Raw genomic sequence first — 12,833 nt, 5'->3', positions numbered from 1 at the left:
TGTTCAACAGCATCACTAGCAAGTGACTCTGACAGAGAGGAGATGCCCAATGTAACCAACAACCCGCTGTCCAGATGCAAACCTACTTCTGCCTAGCCTGCCACCCCACCTAGGGAGGAAAGGACGAGCAGGCAGCCAGCTGTGCTGTGCTCAATGCAGCAGGGCAGGTGGCAGCCCAGATACATCATTTTGTCCTTCTGTTGTTACTAAGGTCCAGGCACCCGGAGCCAGGACTTTGGGAAGCTGTGAATCGAACGCACAAGCTGACATCAGCAAGGCGACCGAATCGCTACAGGCAAATTAGTTGGGCTTGCACCAAAATACTGCAGGGGTGCAGTGAGGAGAAGAGCAGGCACGTGTCCAACTCGTACTGTTTCATTCCTTCGGCAGCGATCCGCAACACCTTCAGACAAAGGGCACAAAATCTGCCTAATTACATCCACGTGTCCCTGCACTTCCACAAAGGAATTCTATTACAAACAATTTAAAAAATACTAGTAACTACTTCAGACTGTTGAGCGTATTAATTCAGACAGTTCTGCCTTCTTCCTAAGACCAACAGCAAAATAAGCGTTTGCAGTTCTGCAGACAAGGAAATACACAAGCATTTTACGCTTGTACGCACCTCTGAATGGGCACTCACCTGCTTAAGTGCTGGAGAGCAGGGAATGAGTTCTCCAATTCTGTTTATCCCAGCATTAATCTTCTTCTTTCGATGTCTTTCCACTGAGGAGAGAGAATATGTACTGTGTCAGCTGGTTGGGCAAGTCAGCACAGCAGCAGCACAGCCCATAGCAATGTAAAGGCTCAGAAACACAGGATTTCATGAGGTGCTGGAACCCTCATTAGCTTGAGAGCTGGGAAAAAATCCTTGAAAATAAACCTCAGTTATTGAATTAACACTCAGCAGAATTAAGAGCTGTAAGATAAGAAGTAATATCTTTAAAATGTTGTGGACTTCTATGTGGAAAAGAGGAGTTCCTGCAACCCAAAGTTCAGGTTTTGATACTGCTTTCTACCAAGTTTCAGGAAACCCTTTCCAAGAGGCAGATGGATTAACTTCAGCCATACAGAAAGCAAATGAACCAAGGTCACAGAAAGACTCAATTTCAGATTTAGAAAGGAAATTTGGGTTTCTAATGTCACATTTAGCATCAGAAGAGAAATAATTTATGTTTTACCAGTTTTCAATCATAATTTATATTGGTGGAGCAGCCAACGCTGACTATAGCAGAAGCTCTAGTTTTTTTTTATGTTCAAAAGTGTAACTGTTCAGCAAGGTCTGATGATGACTGGGAGTGAGGCAAATGTTTAATGAACAGTACTTCCAGTGAATTACCTATTTTCAAAAAGGCCAGAAAATGCTTCATTTATAATTCTCTAGAGACATTCACTCACCTCTTCACAAGGCCTAAACACTGACACAAAGTGTCTACACTACAAGTCTGGCAGTGTAAATACTTCTGGGCACATTTTTTTCAGACAGTGTTAATCTCTCTGTTGTCCACCCACCAGCATCAGCTTCTTTCAAATATGGATCAGTCTCACAGAGCTATTTTTGCCTTTTTTTTTTGGTGTTTGGGTTTGTTTTGGTTTTTTTGAGTGAATTGTTTTGGTGTTCTATGCAGACTAAGACTATCAGGTGCCTTTTCCCCAAAGAGCCTGAAAAAAAGCTTCTGTCATGTCAGGGCTTTGTCAAGATTCAGATCGACGTATCATTTCTTCGCTGTGCTGAGTGTCGCCTCGTGGTTGGCGCAGCCGGGCGGCTTTTGGTGGCACACAAAAACCCACCGTGATCTGCAGGTGAGCACATTTTATTGCACCCCTTTACAAAGGACATACTGATTTAATTTTAGCAATTCAATTTCAAATTTCAGAATTTAATTTAAAATTTCAGAAGCCCGTCGCTTCAATTTACATTTTCCAAAGGACTGAATTATTTTTTGTATTTCAGAACAGACTGGGAGTGTTGACAGAGACAGGCCTAAACACAGTAAACACAGCTAGACAAAGTCTCTTCCGCAACAAACTTGGCATATCAATCAGAGCAGCTGTATAAAGATTAAAACACATGATCCTTGGGTCTTAATTTTTACATATCTAATTCGTACAGCTATCACAGCAGTTGTGAAGCACTATTCCTTTGTTCTGATTATATTTTCCATGCTCTACTCAGCTTGTCCAGATGTTAATGACCAAGCAAGCTACAGGGTTAACGGGAGCTGGTCCCCACATCTTGCAGAGTTCAGCACAGTAAATGAACACTTTGTAACTGCAACATACAGCCACTACTGGTACAGAATTTCTGGGATGCCAACATCCAATTGAGAGCCTCAGGAACAGGCTACAGGAATATTTCTAATCCAGGGAACCTCTAAATCTCTCAGGTTGGACATCCATGCCTGTATTAAGGGAGAAGGGTATCATCTGTGCATGAATGCCTGTGTATTTATTTTGCTTTAGAACTGAACACAACTGGAATTGTTTACTTCTTGGTTTACTTGCAACGAAAAGCCAGGAGCATGGTCCTACTTTCATGCCTGGGCTGCTACCATAACCTTGTGTTGTAGAAAAGAGCAAACTAGACACCAACCAAAAAAGCCTTCTGTGCAGATATTCCAGGCAAGAGCACAAGAAGGGGTTTAGTAAGGTGGGATTTTTTACTATGATAAACTCCTACAGAGGAACCCTCTCCATGCAAAAAGTGTTCTAATAGTTCAGAGTGTTCTGTGCTTATTTCCAGACCAAACAACAAAGCATGATGCTCTTACCTGCATTGTGTGTCTCACGGTTTTTCTTTCTGTGAAATGTGAAGGGAAAACAGTGATGTGAAACAGAAGAAAAAATCTACAGACAAATGTTTCTTTTACTATTTCCATTACATCTAAAAATACTAAATATTCTGCTCTGCGAACAAGAAAGAAGTCACACTTACAAGACTGGCTTTAGACATTGGTATTAAATAGTTTCCAACAGAAATTAACTCCTGTAAATCAATTACAGTATAACAAGGCACAGCGTAATACTCAATTTGATTTTTGTTACCTATTTATAGGCCAGGGCTGGATTTTTACATTTCTGTTCAGTGACAACTGTTGTGCTATCCAGTGCTCAATAAGGCAAAATATTAAAAAAAAATAGAACTAATTACTAAGAAGATAGTTAAGCATTTATTTGAAATATTGCTTTTATGTTCACTGAATCAAGGAAAGAGGAGAATATGTTACTGTGCAAATTGGTTTTTCAGACATGTTATGTTCAAGCATCGCACCTCCTAGTTTCAAACATGTTTCCTTTGCTTGAGAAACCAGAACTACAGGCTGTCCAGAGAGGTTGTGGAGTCTCCTTCTCTGGAGACATTCAAAACCCACCTGGACGTGTTCCTGTGTGACCTAATCTAGGTGACCCTGCTCTGTCAGGGGGTTGGGCTACATGATCTTTCTAGGTTCCTTCCAGCCCTTAACATTCTGTGTGATTCCTCTGCAGTTGTGGTTCTTTACTTCCTCAAAATTCTGTCTAAACCTAATTTGGGCATGTAAGGATTCTTTTGTTTTCAGATGGGCACTTGGGCTTTCTGGACTGATGGCAATCAGGTCAGAATCATTCTGCAGTACCTCAAGTAGTCGTAGAATCATAGAATGGTGTGGGTTGGAAGGGACCCCAAGGATCATAGAATTCTAACCCCTCTGCCACTGGCAGGGCCACCAGCCTCCAGACCTGGATCTACACAAGGTTGCCCAGGGCCCCATCCAACCTGGCCTTGAGCACCTCCAGGGATGGGCATCCACTACCTCTTCTGGGCAGCCTGTTTCAGCACCACTCTCTCTGTAAAAAAACTTGCCCCTAATATCCAATTTAAACCTCCCCTCCTTTAGCTGTAATCCATTCCTCCTTGTCCTGCCATTGTCTACCCTTTTAAAAAGCTGTTTGCATGCTCCCTGCAGGTACTGGAAGGCTGCAACGAGGTCCCTCGCAGCCTTCTCTTCTGCAGGCTGAACAAGCCCCAGTTGATATATCCCAAATGTGTACTCCACGTACACAAATCACATGTACTGTATACATACAGAAAGCCAAATGCTTTGCTTTACTGTACTTCCTGAAAGTATGTGTTTTCTGGAAAAGAAATATGCCAGAAAAATAAAGATCTTTCAGGAGATTTCTGTCCAGCAGCTTACTCTCAGTCTAAATACTTGGCCAGAGATGGCGAAAAGCAGAGTAGCATATTCTGCTCTCCTCTCCCACTGCTGGAGCCCAGTCTGGGTAACAAGGAATCTGAAGTGAGAACACAAGATACCTGTGGATGACACGTGTGATCACTATGGGAGTGTACATCCTTTACACTTTGATACACATTTATTTCTGGTAACTCACCAAAAGGAGTGTGTGCATCTAGACTAACCTGGGTAACCATGACTAGACTCTAATGCCAACACAGGTGGTCAGACCTGGAGACATTTGCTAAGAAATAATGCCTAAAGATGAACACTTTCAAGTCACATAAACGCCAGCTGAAGTCTACGCATCTGTTCTAGAACTATTCAAGAAGTGGTGAACCTTCTGCTCATGGAAAACTTGCACCACCAGAAGAGGAATCATGCTGATCAACATGCTGCTATAAAGGAATGGAAACATGTAAAAGTTGTGATGAGCTCCAAGTCACTTCATTACAAATTCTGGTCACAGTGTTCAACCTCAAGATGTATTCTGAGAGTAAGACCCAGAAGATCCAGATGCCACAGGGAGCTGAGGAAAGGGTCTAAATTATTTTGTCAAAATGAGTACAGTTCCCCCCCCCAATATCTACAAGAAGTCTCTGCAGTAAGACAGGCTGCACTCTAACTGAGGTGGTGACACAGTTTTATACATGCCTGAGTAGTCAGTGCAATAATAGAAGAATCTCTGTTGCCTAGGTGGCCCAGGTAAGCATGTCTTTGACAAATAATTCGGCATAGGTGGGAGAAAAAAAGAAAGGGAATTTTTTCAGCCCTAGCTCCTAAACTTTTGGATCAACTCTGGTCAACACTCTGAACTTCTTGTCAAAACCCTTATTTCCAAACTTTTAGCTTTTGCCAAACTTTTTAGAAACTTCATAATTGTAACGTGGCCACAGACTTGAGAACTACAAAGCAGTCATTTTCCCACAGAAACTCACCGATGCTGCTTCTTCGTAGGTGTCTCATTCTCTGTCATCTCTGGCATGGTTTCGGAGAAGGGAGCCTGAAGAAAATGGTGGAAGGAATTAACTCCTGTAGTCTTCCAAATTCTTAGCACACAGCATTTGTCACGTGGTTTTGCCTTTGACCACAACGTACGCTGAAGTCCATCACCTTGATGTACAACACCTTGTCAAGTGAGCATTAAAAATGAAGTACCTCGCCTAGCTGGGTGCAGCGTGAACTCCTATTGTCTATGATGAACTGGTTTGCAGGTCCTCTATTGCTTTAAATATAAACCAAACTATAAACCAAACTACAAACCAAACTACATCAAGGAAGCAAGGAGGAAAATTAGCATACGATTGCTTTCTGAATGGGAGGAGGTACAGCTCCTCCTATCCAAGCAGGCCTTCAATTCCCAGTTCCAAACAAAGCTTGAATGTTAAGCAAAATGAAGTTTTGATGAGGACGTTTTAGTAAAGACAAATTTAGAGTGCTGCTAACGTAGCAAATTATAAAACTTGTTACTGAATTAACATGCTTAAAATGGCCCCAAATCATGCCCTATGCTCTCTCATACACATATAAATCAGTTAAAAATAAAGTTACGAAATAAAGTTATATATAGGGGCCTAACGAATTGCACCTCACTTGTCCTCATCTTGAGCAAATCAGTAGCCTGTACTGAGAAAACCAGAATGAAAATACTAAACAAAAGGTAATGATTAAGTCAATGAGGGTCGAATACGCAGCTACCAGGGAACGGCTGAGTTACATGAAGTATGCTGTAGGGGACACAGGAGGAAAAAAAAATAAATCTGTTTTTTGGTAAGGCTGAGATCTGTACTTAGTTTCTCTTTCTGCTGATTCTCTCCCTAACCAACCTGTTATTCCAATTCTTCCCATGGGCCCTCAGCCTCCTCCAGCTTTAACCTCTCCCTGGCTCCTCCTGGAAAGCTCATGGGCTTCTTTTAAGAGGCTTTGTACCTTTAGGGTAATTTGTACTGTAAGGGAGTTGGGGTGGATTTAATACAGCTTTCAACACCTAGCAGTTCTTAATGTAAACTCAGCCTACTGGCATCAAAATCAAGAAAAAGTCTCTCTTTAGGAACCAGAAAGCCATCCATCCACAGAGCTCCCAAAGCACCGACGCAGACGCTTTGGAAAGGGCCACGTGTACGTGTGCACAACGTTAACAGAAACAACCTTGACTGTGCCAGAGCAGAATTTGGTTGTTGCTCTCCAGCCTTTATACTCTAAAAAGTGAGCTGAACGTTGTGCTGTCATTCAGTAAAGATTAACTTGGGAGAAACACATGAACTGATGCTGTTTATCACTTCACCCCTTCAAGTACCTTCTCTGTTCCTGTGAAGACCCAGGAAATTTTGGCAAACCACGAAGTACAGCAAACAGTCGACATCCTACTAATTGATCCAGTTTTGGGAACTCAAAAGTGCCTGAAGTTTTCAAGAACCTAATTTAACTCCTCCACTTAAAAAACGGTGTTCATAGCACTGCAAAATTAGACACAATCCCCCAAGACAAGTTACAGCACTATACTGCTCCAGTGGGCCTGCCTGAAACACGATCACCAAAGGCTTCCCCAGCCTGTCAGTGGGAGCACCACATTATAGTTATTTATCTGGAAAGGCTTTGTTTTCTCCTTTGTCACTGACCACGCTCTGCATAAATTACAAATAAACTTGATGAAGTTAACAAAGTCTTCTACTGTGGGGAAAAAGTAGCAGTGCAACTTCAGCACTTTCATTCACTCTCTTACAAATTACCTTGGTGTGTTACTTCATCTTAAAAACAGATTTATTTTCCTTTAAATTTATTTCGCTTTATTCACTAACAACTTCAGTACTGTTTATGGGTAGTAAGACTAGTCCCAGTTGGCATCTCAGGTCCTCAAAGTTAGTGAAAATTCACAACTCTTGAAGGCCTGTTTCCCACCCACGGCACCCCATAACTTATCCTTCCTGTGCACGGCTGCTGATGGTTATCGGTGCTTACTTATTCTTCATCATATTCAGGGTGGCTGGACTGAATGCTGAAAGGGTTACCTAGGAGAGCTGAGCAGGCATACAGTTCTGATTATTAAGAAAAAAAGTACATCTGGTTAGAGCCCAGGCATCTTTTATACTGCTGGCAACCAGAGCAATGTTTGCACGTACACTGAGAGACTGAGGTCAGCACAGCTTGATTCACTGGGTTGTTTGTTGTTGGGTTTTTCTTCCAGTTGTGCCAAACCAGTCCAGCAGAACTGACACCCATTAAGGCTACCACCAGCAAAGACACTAGAAGCAGAGTACCTGGCTGGCCATGCTACACTCTTATATATTCATCATTAAGACAATGCCTTGTGGTTCAGGTAAAATAGCTACTCAAGAGGGCAAAGGGGTCATTTAATTTAGTGTGTATGCAGTACTGTATATTGTGCAGGGTTAGGGTGTGAACACAAGAGTGTCTGGACACAGTTCTGGTACAGCAAAGCTCACAAACATTACACTTAAAAAAAGGAACATGCTGGACTGCACAGTGTGACAGTCATATACCCAGTTCCTTTACTTTTCTGCACCATCTGCAAGGACAGATGTGATGTATCTGTTATTGGGCATTACTAAATCACAGCAAATACACTGGAAATCAGAGCAAAAATATGAAAAATGTCTTAGTTTTAGTGAACTTAACATTTCTGAAAGACTAATTAATATAGTCACCAGGCAACCTTTAAAAAAAAAAATCATCCAAATTTATACAACCTCAGAACCAAAGGAATATTTAACACAAAAAGCATTAACATGAACTTAGGTGGCCAGAGACAGGGCTCCAGACAAAGCACAACTGTGTGAAGACAAAGGGTGTAAAAAAGCACCCACCCACAATTACCCACCTACCCCTAGAAAAGACACAGCCCTTCTGACTGCACCCACTTCTCCCTCCACACAGGCCAGATCACATCCACAACCCCATCCTCCCCTGCCCCAGGTCAGAGCACTCACTTCCCCGTCTCCATATTCCTGTATTCTTCTGTCTAGGGTCTGTGTCCCCTCAGCTCAATGCTTATCCCTAAGAGCACCACCCCTACCTCTCAAAGTCAGGATCTACAGTTTTCTGATCACCTTATTCCTTCCTCCTGAGCAGATTGCCTTACATGACTCAGCAATACACTGTATATAATAACTGGGGAGATAGGCAGTCTGTGCTGAAATTTATTTCAGCTAAGTTTGTAGCCAGTTTTTGGTCCTGAAAACATGTAAACCCCTTATTACAAAAGTGTTAAATATACTCCCTGTTTCTTTCTTCCTCCCCTGCATGTTTTTTTAAAAATTATGTCCAACTGATGCCATTCCCTGCACATTTCAAGCCAGATGCTACTCAATATACATGGAGCATATAGAACTCAAACTATCAAACACAAATAACTTTGAATTTGTATTTGATATAATTCAGTTCTACTGGGATCTACAGCCCACTTCATACAGAAGACAGTGCGGGGAAACATCATTCTAACTTCACTTAACTGTGGAATTGCTTTAAGTCCAGTTTATCATCAAACCAATGTTTCTCAAAAAAAGTTTCAAAGCAGTTTTGTGGGATTGATATGAAAAAAACAAGGCTGTACACATGATCTAATTAACCTGTTGGTTTATTTCAAGTTCTGATGTTCTACCAGGCAGTTAAGTTTGTTAAAGAGCAACTGCATGGACCTCTGGGGTTTCTATTGCTAAATTGTACTGTAAGAAACACGGTGGCCTCAAGTTTTCTCCTATTCTTACTCAGTAAGGTCAAAACCCTTTGTGTTTTCCTCAGAGCAGTGAGAGCTGGCAACACCAGGGGGTGTGGAAAATATGGGCTCTGCAGAATAAAGCCAAAAAATTTTAAAATTGTCTATGTGGAGACTTCTGCAGGTCGAAGAATAACATTTATCTCATCTCCAACTCTTCCTTGCAGCTGTTCTATCACCAGAGCTTTGACAGTGGGTTTTCTCTTTACTTCTTCCATCTTAAGTAATACTTCTTCATGGAGAGACTCCTTCACTGATTGTCTAAAGCAGAAAACGTGTTATTTGCTTTGTAAGCTCTAGGACAGGTGCACTTTAAGTTCACTCACCAAACGTGCTCACTTGACTCAGCTGAATGCCTTCTGCAGCAAGAAGGTAGCATATTCTACATTCTTTAGCCAGATGAAGAAGCAATGCAATTCAACATTTATATTTATTTAGTAGCAGGGTTCCCTCAAGCTTCATGGAGTTTATAGCTCTTTTAATAGTTCAGGTTGATATCATCTTTAATGTAAATGCAACACCATTCCCAGAAATAAGAAGATATTTTCTTTTCTGGAGATTGCAGTTTGATGTAATTTAATCTCTTCTACAGTTCTGAAAAAGGACAGAAAACTCAAAACCAAATTGTTGTATTTGGCAACTTACTTTAGGAAATCTTTTCTTCATAACAAACACACTCGTCAGATTCAGCTTTTCAAGAGAAACTTTAGTCTAGATTATTTTATTTTACATTACCTTTTATCTTGTTATTTAGGAAGCATTTCCAACCTTTATTTCTATAACAAAATAATTCTTCAAATCTGTTATCTTTGGCTCTACAAATCAAATTAGTAAAGCTACTCCATTCTTCTGTATAAGGCAGAAAAAAAGTATCTTTTTAATGCGAAACTATACATTCTCTGTAAAGCTACGAGCAGTCCAAATCTCCCCTCCTCTTAGAGTACTTCAGCAAGCTTATGCTGTTACACTGCTACAGTCTCACAGTTCTTACTAGTTTTGTACACCTCACAGTCAGCCATGATTTACAGCTGAGATAAATTCTAATGCCTGGATAATAACTACTCAAATGCTGTTTTCTTCCCTGCAAGACAGTGTCCTCCTCATTCAAGTGACTGCTGGAGCTTTCTTCTGATTGTTCATGTGTTTTAAAACAAGGTGTGCTTCAACCAGGGCCTTAATCCAAGCTTTTAAGCACAAGCAAGGTGCCCTTAAGACAAAAAGGCACCACTTAATGCTGTTTTTTTATTCCCCCTGAATTCTAATTTTGCACTTACCTAATAAAATGGTTACAGGAAATTAAACTCAAAAGCTTACCTTTGTGATTGTTACCTGCACGTACCAACTGCCTCTGCCAGTAAAAGTAACCTGTTGAGACTAGTGTGCAGGAAATTGAAGAGGACTGTTTTTTTCCTGGTAAGAGCCAGAAAAAAAACCCAAAACAACCCCAAAACCTTTGATATCTTTCAGTTTGGTTTCTGCGGAAACCAAGTTTTTCTTGGTTCTGCATTGTGTCTCTTCATCCTCCCGCTCACAAAAAGAGCCAGGCCCACTAACCAACCTAAATGAAACCCCTCAAGGATAGGAAGGTGCCAGATGTTTACAAAAACCTGAGGCTGGGTAGAGGAGGAGGAGTGAGGTCAGGGCTGATACTACAGGTAATTGACTGGATACTGCTCAGGTCTATGATCAGCTCTGTTGCACAGACGTGCTGGCTGACCATCTGGTGTCAGACCGGTTACAACACACACCAACTTCTTCTGAGGGATGCATGAGGGATTAAAGGGCAGGAGAGAGATACCTGGACTTCTCACAGAAAGCACATTCCTGATGCAAACCAGCTGACAGTTTCCTAGAGCAACCAGACTGTTCCAGAGCTTCTGCTAGTTAAAAAAACAGAAAAACAGTGCCAATAAGCCAAAATTTGTCATAAAATCAGCTTATTTTCCTTTTTTTAAAAAAGTTGTCTGAAAAAAACCCCAACAAAACAGACGGAAAAACATTTCTTTAGAGATTTTCTTTGCCTCTTTTTGTTTGTACACTCTAAACTCAAATACAATGGTATTCTCCCACCTGCTGACTTAAAGCAGAAAAGTTTCAGTAAGTCTATTCTATAAGAACAGCAAGAGAACTGGATAGTAAACTTCCTCTTTTTAATAACAACATTGGAGGAAGAAGCAGGGTTATCATTCAAGTGACATTCCCTAATAGCTACATTAATTTTTGGGTTTATTTATCATTTTTATAATACTAAAGTCATTATTGCTCATGACCCCTTTACTAACATGCAGCTTCAGGACAGCATAGTTGTAGGGTCATTCCTCTAAGAAATCCCGAGCAGATCTGCTTCAGAAAATATGAACTTTCCTATTCATCACCTGAAGATCCACCTCTTGAGTTTATTCTTTTTGTTATACAACTGCTGTCCCTCAAATCTTCGTAGGTTAGTACAACCTCATTTATTTTTAAATCATAGGGTAGGGGCAGAGACAAAAATATCACAGCTACTCAACCAAGTCCCTTAATTGCTGATGATGTTACAAAAACTATTTAAGGAGAGGTATCTCTGGATATTTTGCATCCAGGTGTGAGCTGCTGCTCCTCTCACATGTTGCATGGCCAACCCTGGTACTACACAATAAAGTGGCACAGAGTGGTAATAAAGGAAGATGCCTATGCAAACTATTGCCCACGCTCTGGGTAAATTGTTATATGGAAGCAGGTATGTGGCAGGTAAAGAGCTGCAAATGGGTAACGCACAAGCTAGACTCACAAAGACCAGAGCTGTCACCTTAAAGAACATCTTCAGATCAAAGGGTCCTCTGGGAAATCAGAAAGCAATGGTGAGGGGAATCCTCATGATCTCCATGTTCTTTATACATTTAACTAAGATTCACACTACTTTGCCACATACCAGTTTCATGAAGGAAGTGAGGAAAATACGAGGACTGTCACTACACTGCAAGAGTGCTGATCTCCTTGGTGTTCAGTGTACAGTGACCTGCAACACCCTTAGAAATAGAAAACTCTTTTCAAACAGAAGACACCTAATTAAGCTACACCTGACGAAGCCAAGAAGGCTGTTTTGATGGCGAAGGCTAAGAGGATACAAAACGGATTGCAGATAACTTCCTTCTGTAACAGGCGAGCAATCTCCACGCGGGTGAGGTTACCTGTATTAGGTGACAGAGACTGCCTGTACTGTGGCTGAGGATGAGTGGGAGCACACTCAGGACCTGCTTGGAACACACACCTTGCTGGCAATGCCTTGCTTAAAGAACAAATAATTCCCTTTCCTGAAGGGAGGAAAAAAAAAAAAAAAAAGCCAAAAAAGCTGCACCATGCAAGTCATCATGGGCTCTGAACCAAGATGATTACTTAGAATTGAGGAAGCCACGTGCTTATGAAAGCTCTATTTGAAACACCAAAGACCAGCTGGACAAATGCAGAAACTACAGCTTCAGCAAGAGCCAGTCTAATTCTGCTTTCTGATGTCACCTTACCTCCAGATGAAATCTCTATTCAAAGAACTGTGCTTAGTCACGGGGCTTGATGACCAATTTAAAACCAAAACAAAAACTTCCATTTTGGTCACACTGATATAATCAGAATATTATTCTCTGCTTCATTTTTCTGTTTTAACCTGAGCTCATTTATGTTGTGTGACTCCAAAGGCTCCTCACCTTATCTGTTTATAAAACTCTGTGAAGTATCATCTGAGGTATCAACTGATTCTCCACTAGCTAAGGCAGACACATGCTAAACCAACTCGCTGCTCTTGAAGACCCTAATTAACAAGCAGTGCAAAATATAGAACCTAAATGTGCAGGACATCCAGATAGTTATCGTGTCATTTTTTTAAAAAAATATCTTTTCTTTGCAATTAAGTA

At 41.1% G+C, this 12,833-nt stretch overlaps 1 protein-coding gene across 1 annotated transcript in view; it reads right to left on the bottom strand.

Moving 5' to 3' along the window:
* Positions 1-12,833, bottom strand: part of USF3 (upstream transcription factor family member 3) — a gene marked incomplete at its 5' end in the record, with an annotated part of 37,526 nt that overhangs the window by 14,761 nt on the left and 9,932 nt on the right. The window contains 3 exons of the mRNA XM_084272058.1: positions 644-726; positions 2,772-2,800; positions 5,153-5,217. Of these exons, the coding sequence (XP_084128184.1) occupies positions 644-726; positions 2,772-2,800; positions 5,153-5,217 (177 nt within the window). The remainder of the gene's footprint in view (positions 1-643; positions 727-2,771; positions 2,801-5,152; positions 5,218-12,833) is intronic.

This window comes from Gallinula chloropus, assembly GCF_964237585.1.
Source record: "Gallinula chloropus genome assembly, chromosome: 1".
Taxonomy (NCBI): domain Eukaryota; kingdom Metazoa; phylum Chordata; class Aves; order Gruiformes; family Rallidae; genus Gallinula; species Gallinula chloropus.
Note: the sequence above shows the minus strand (reverse complement) of the source record. Positions and strands in the feature narration are given on the sequence as shown.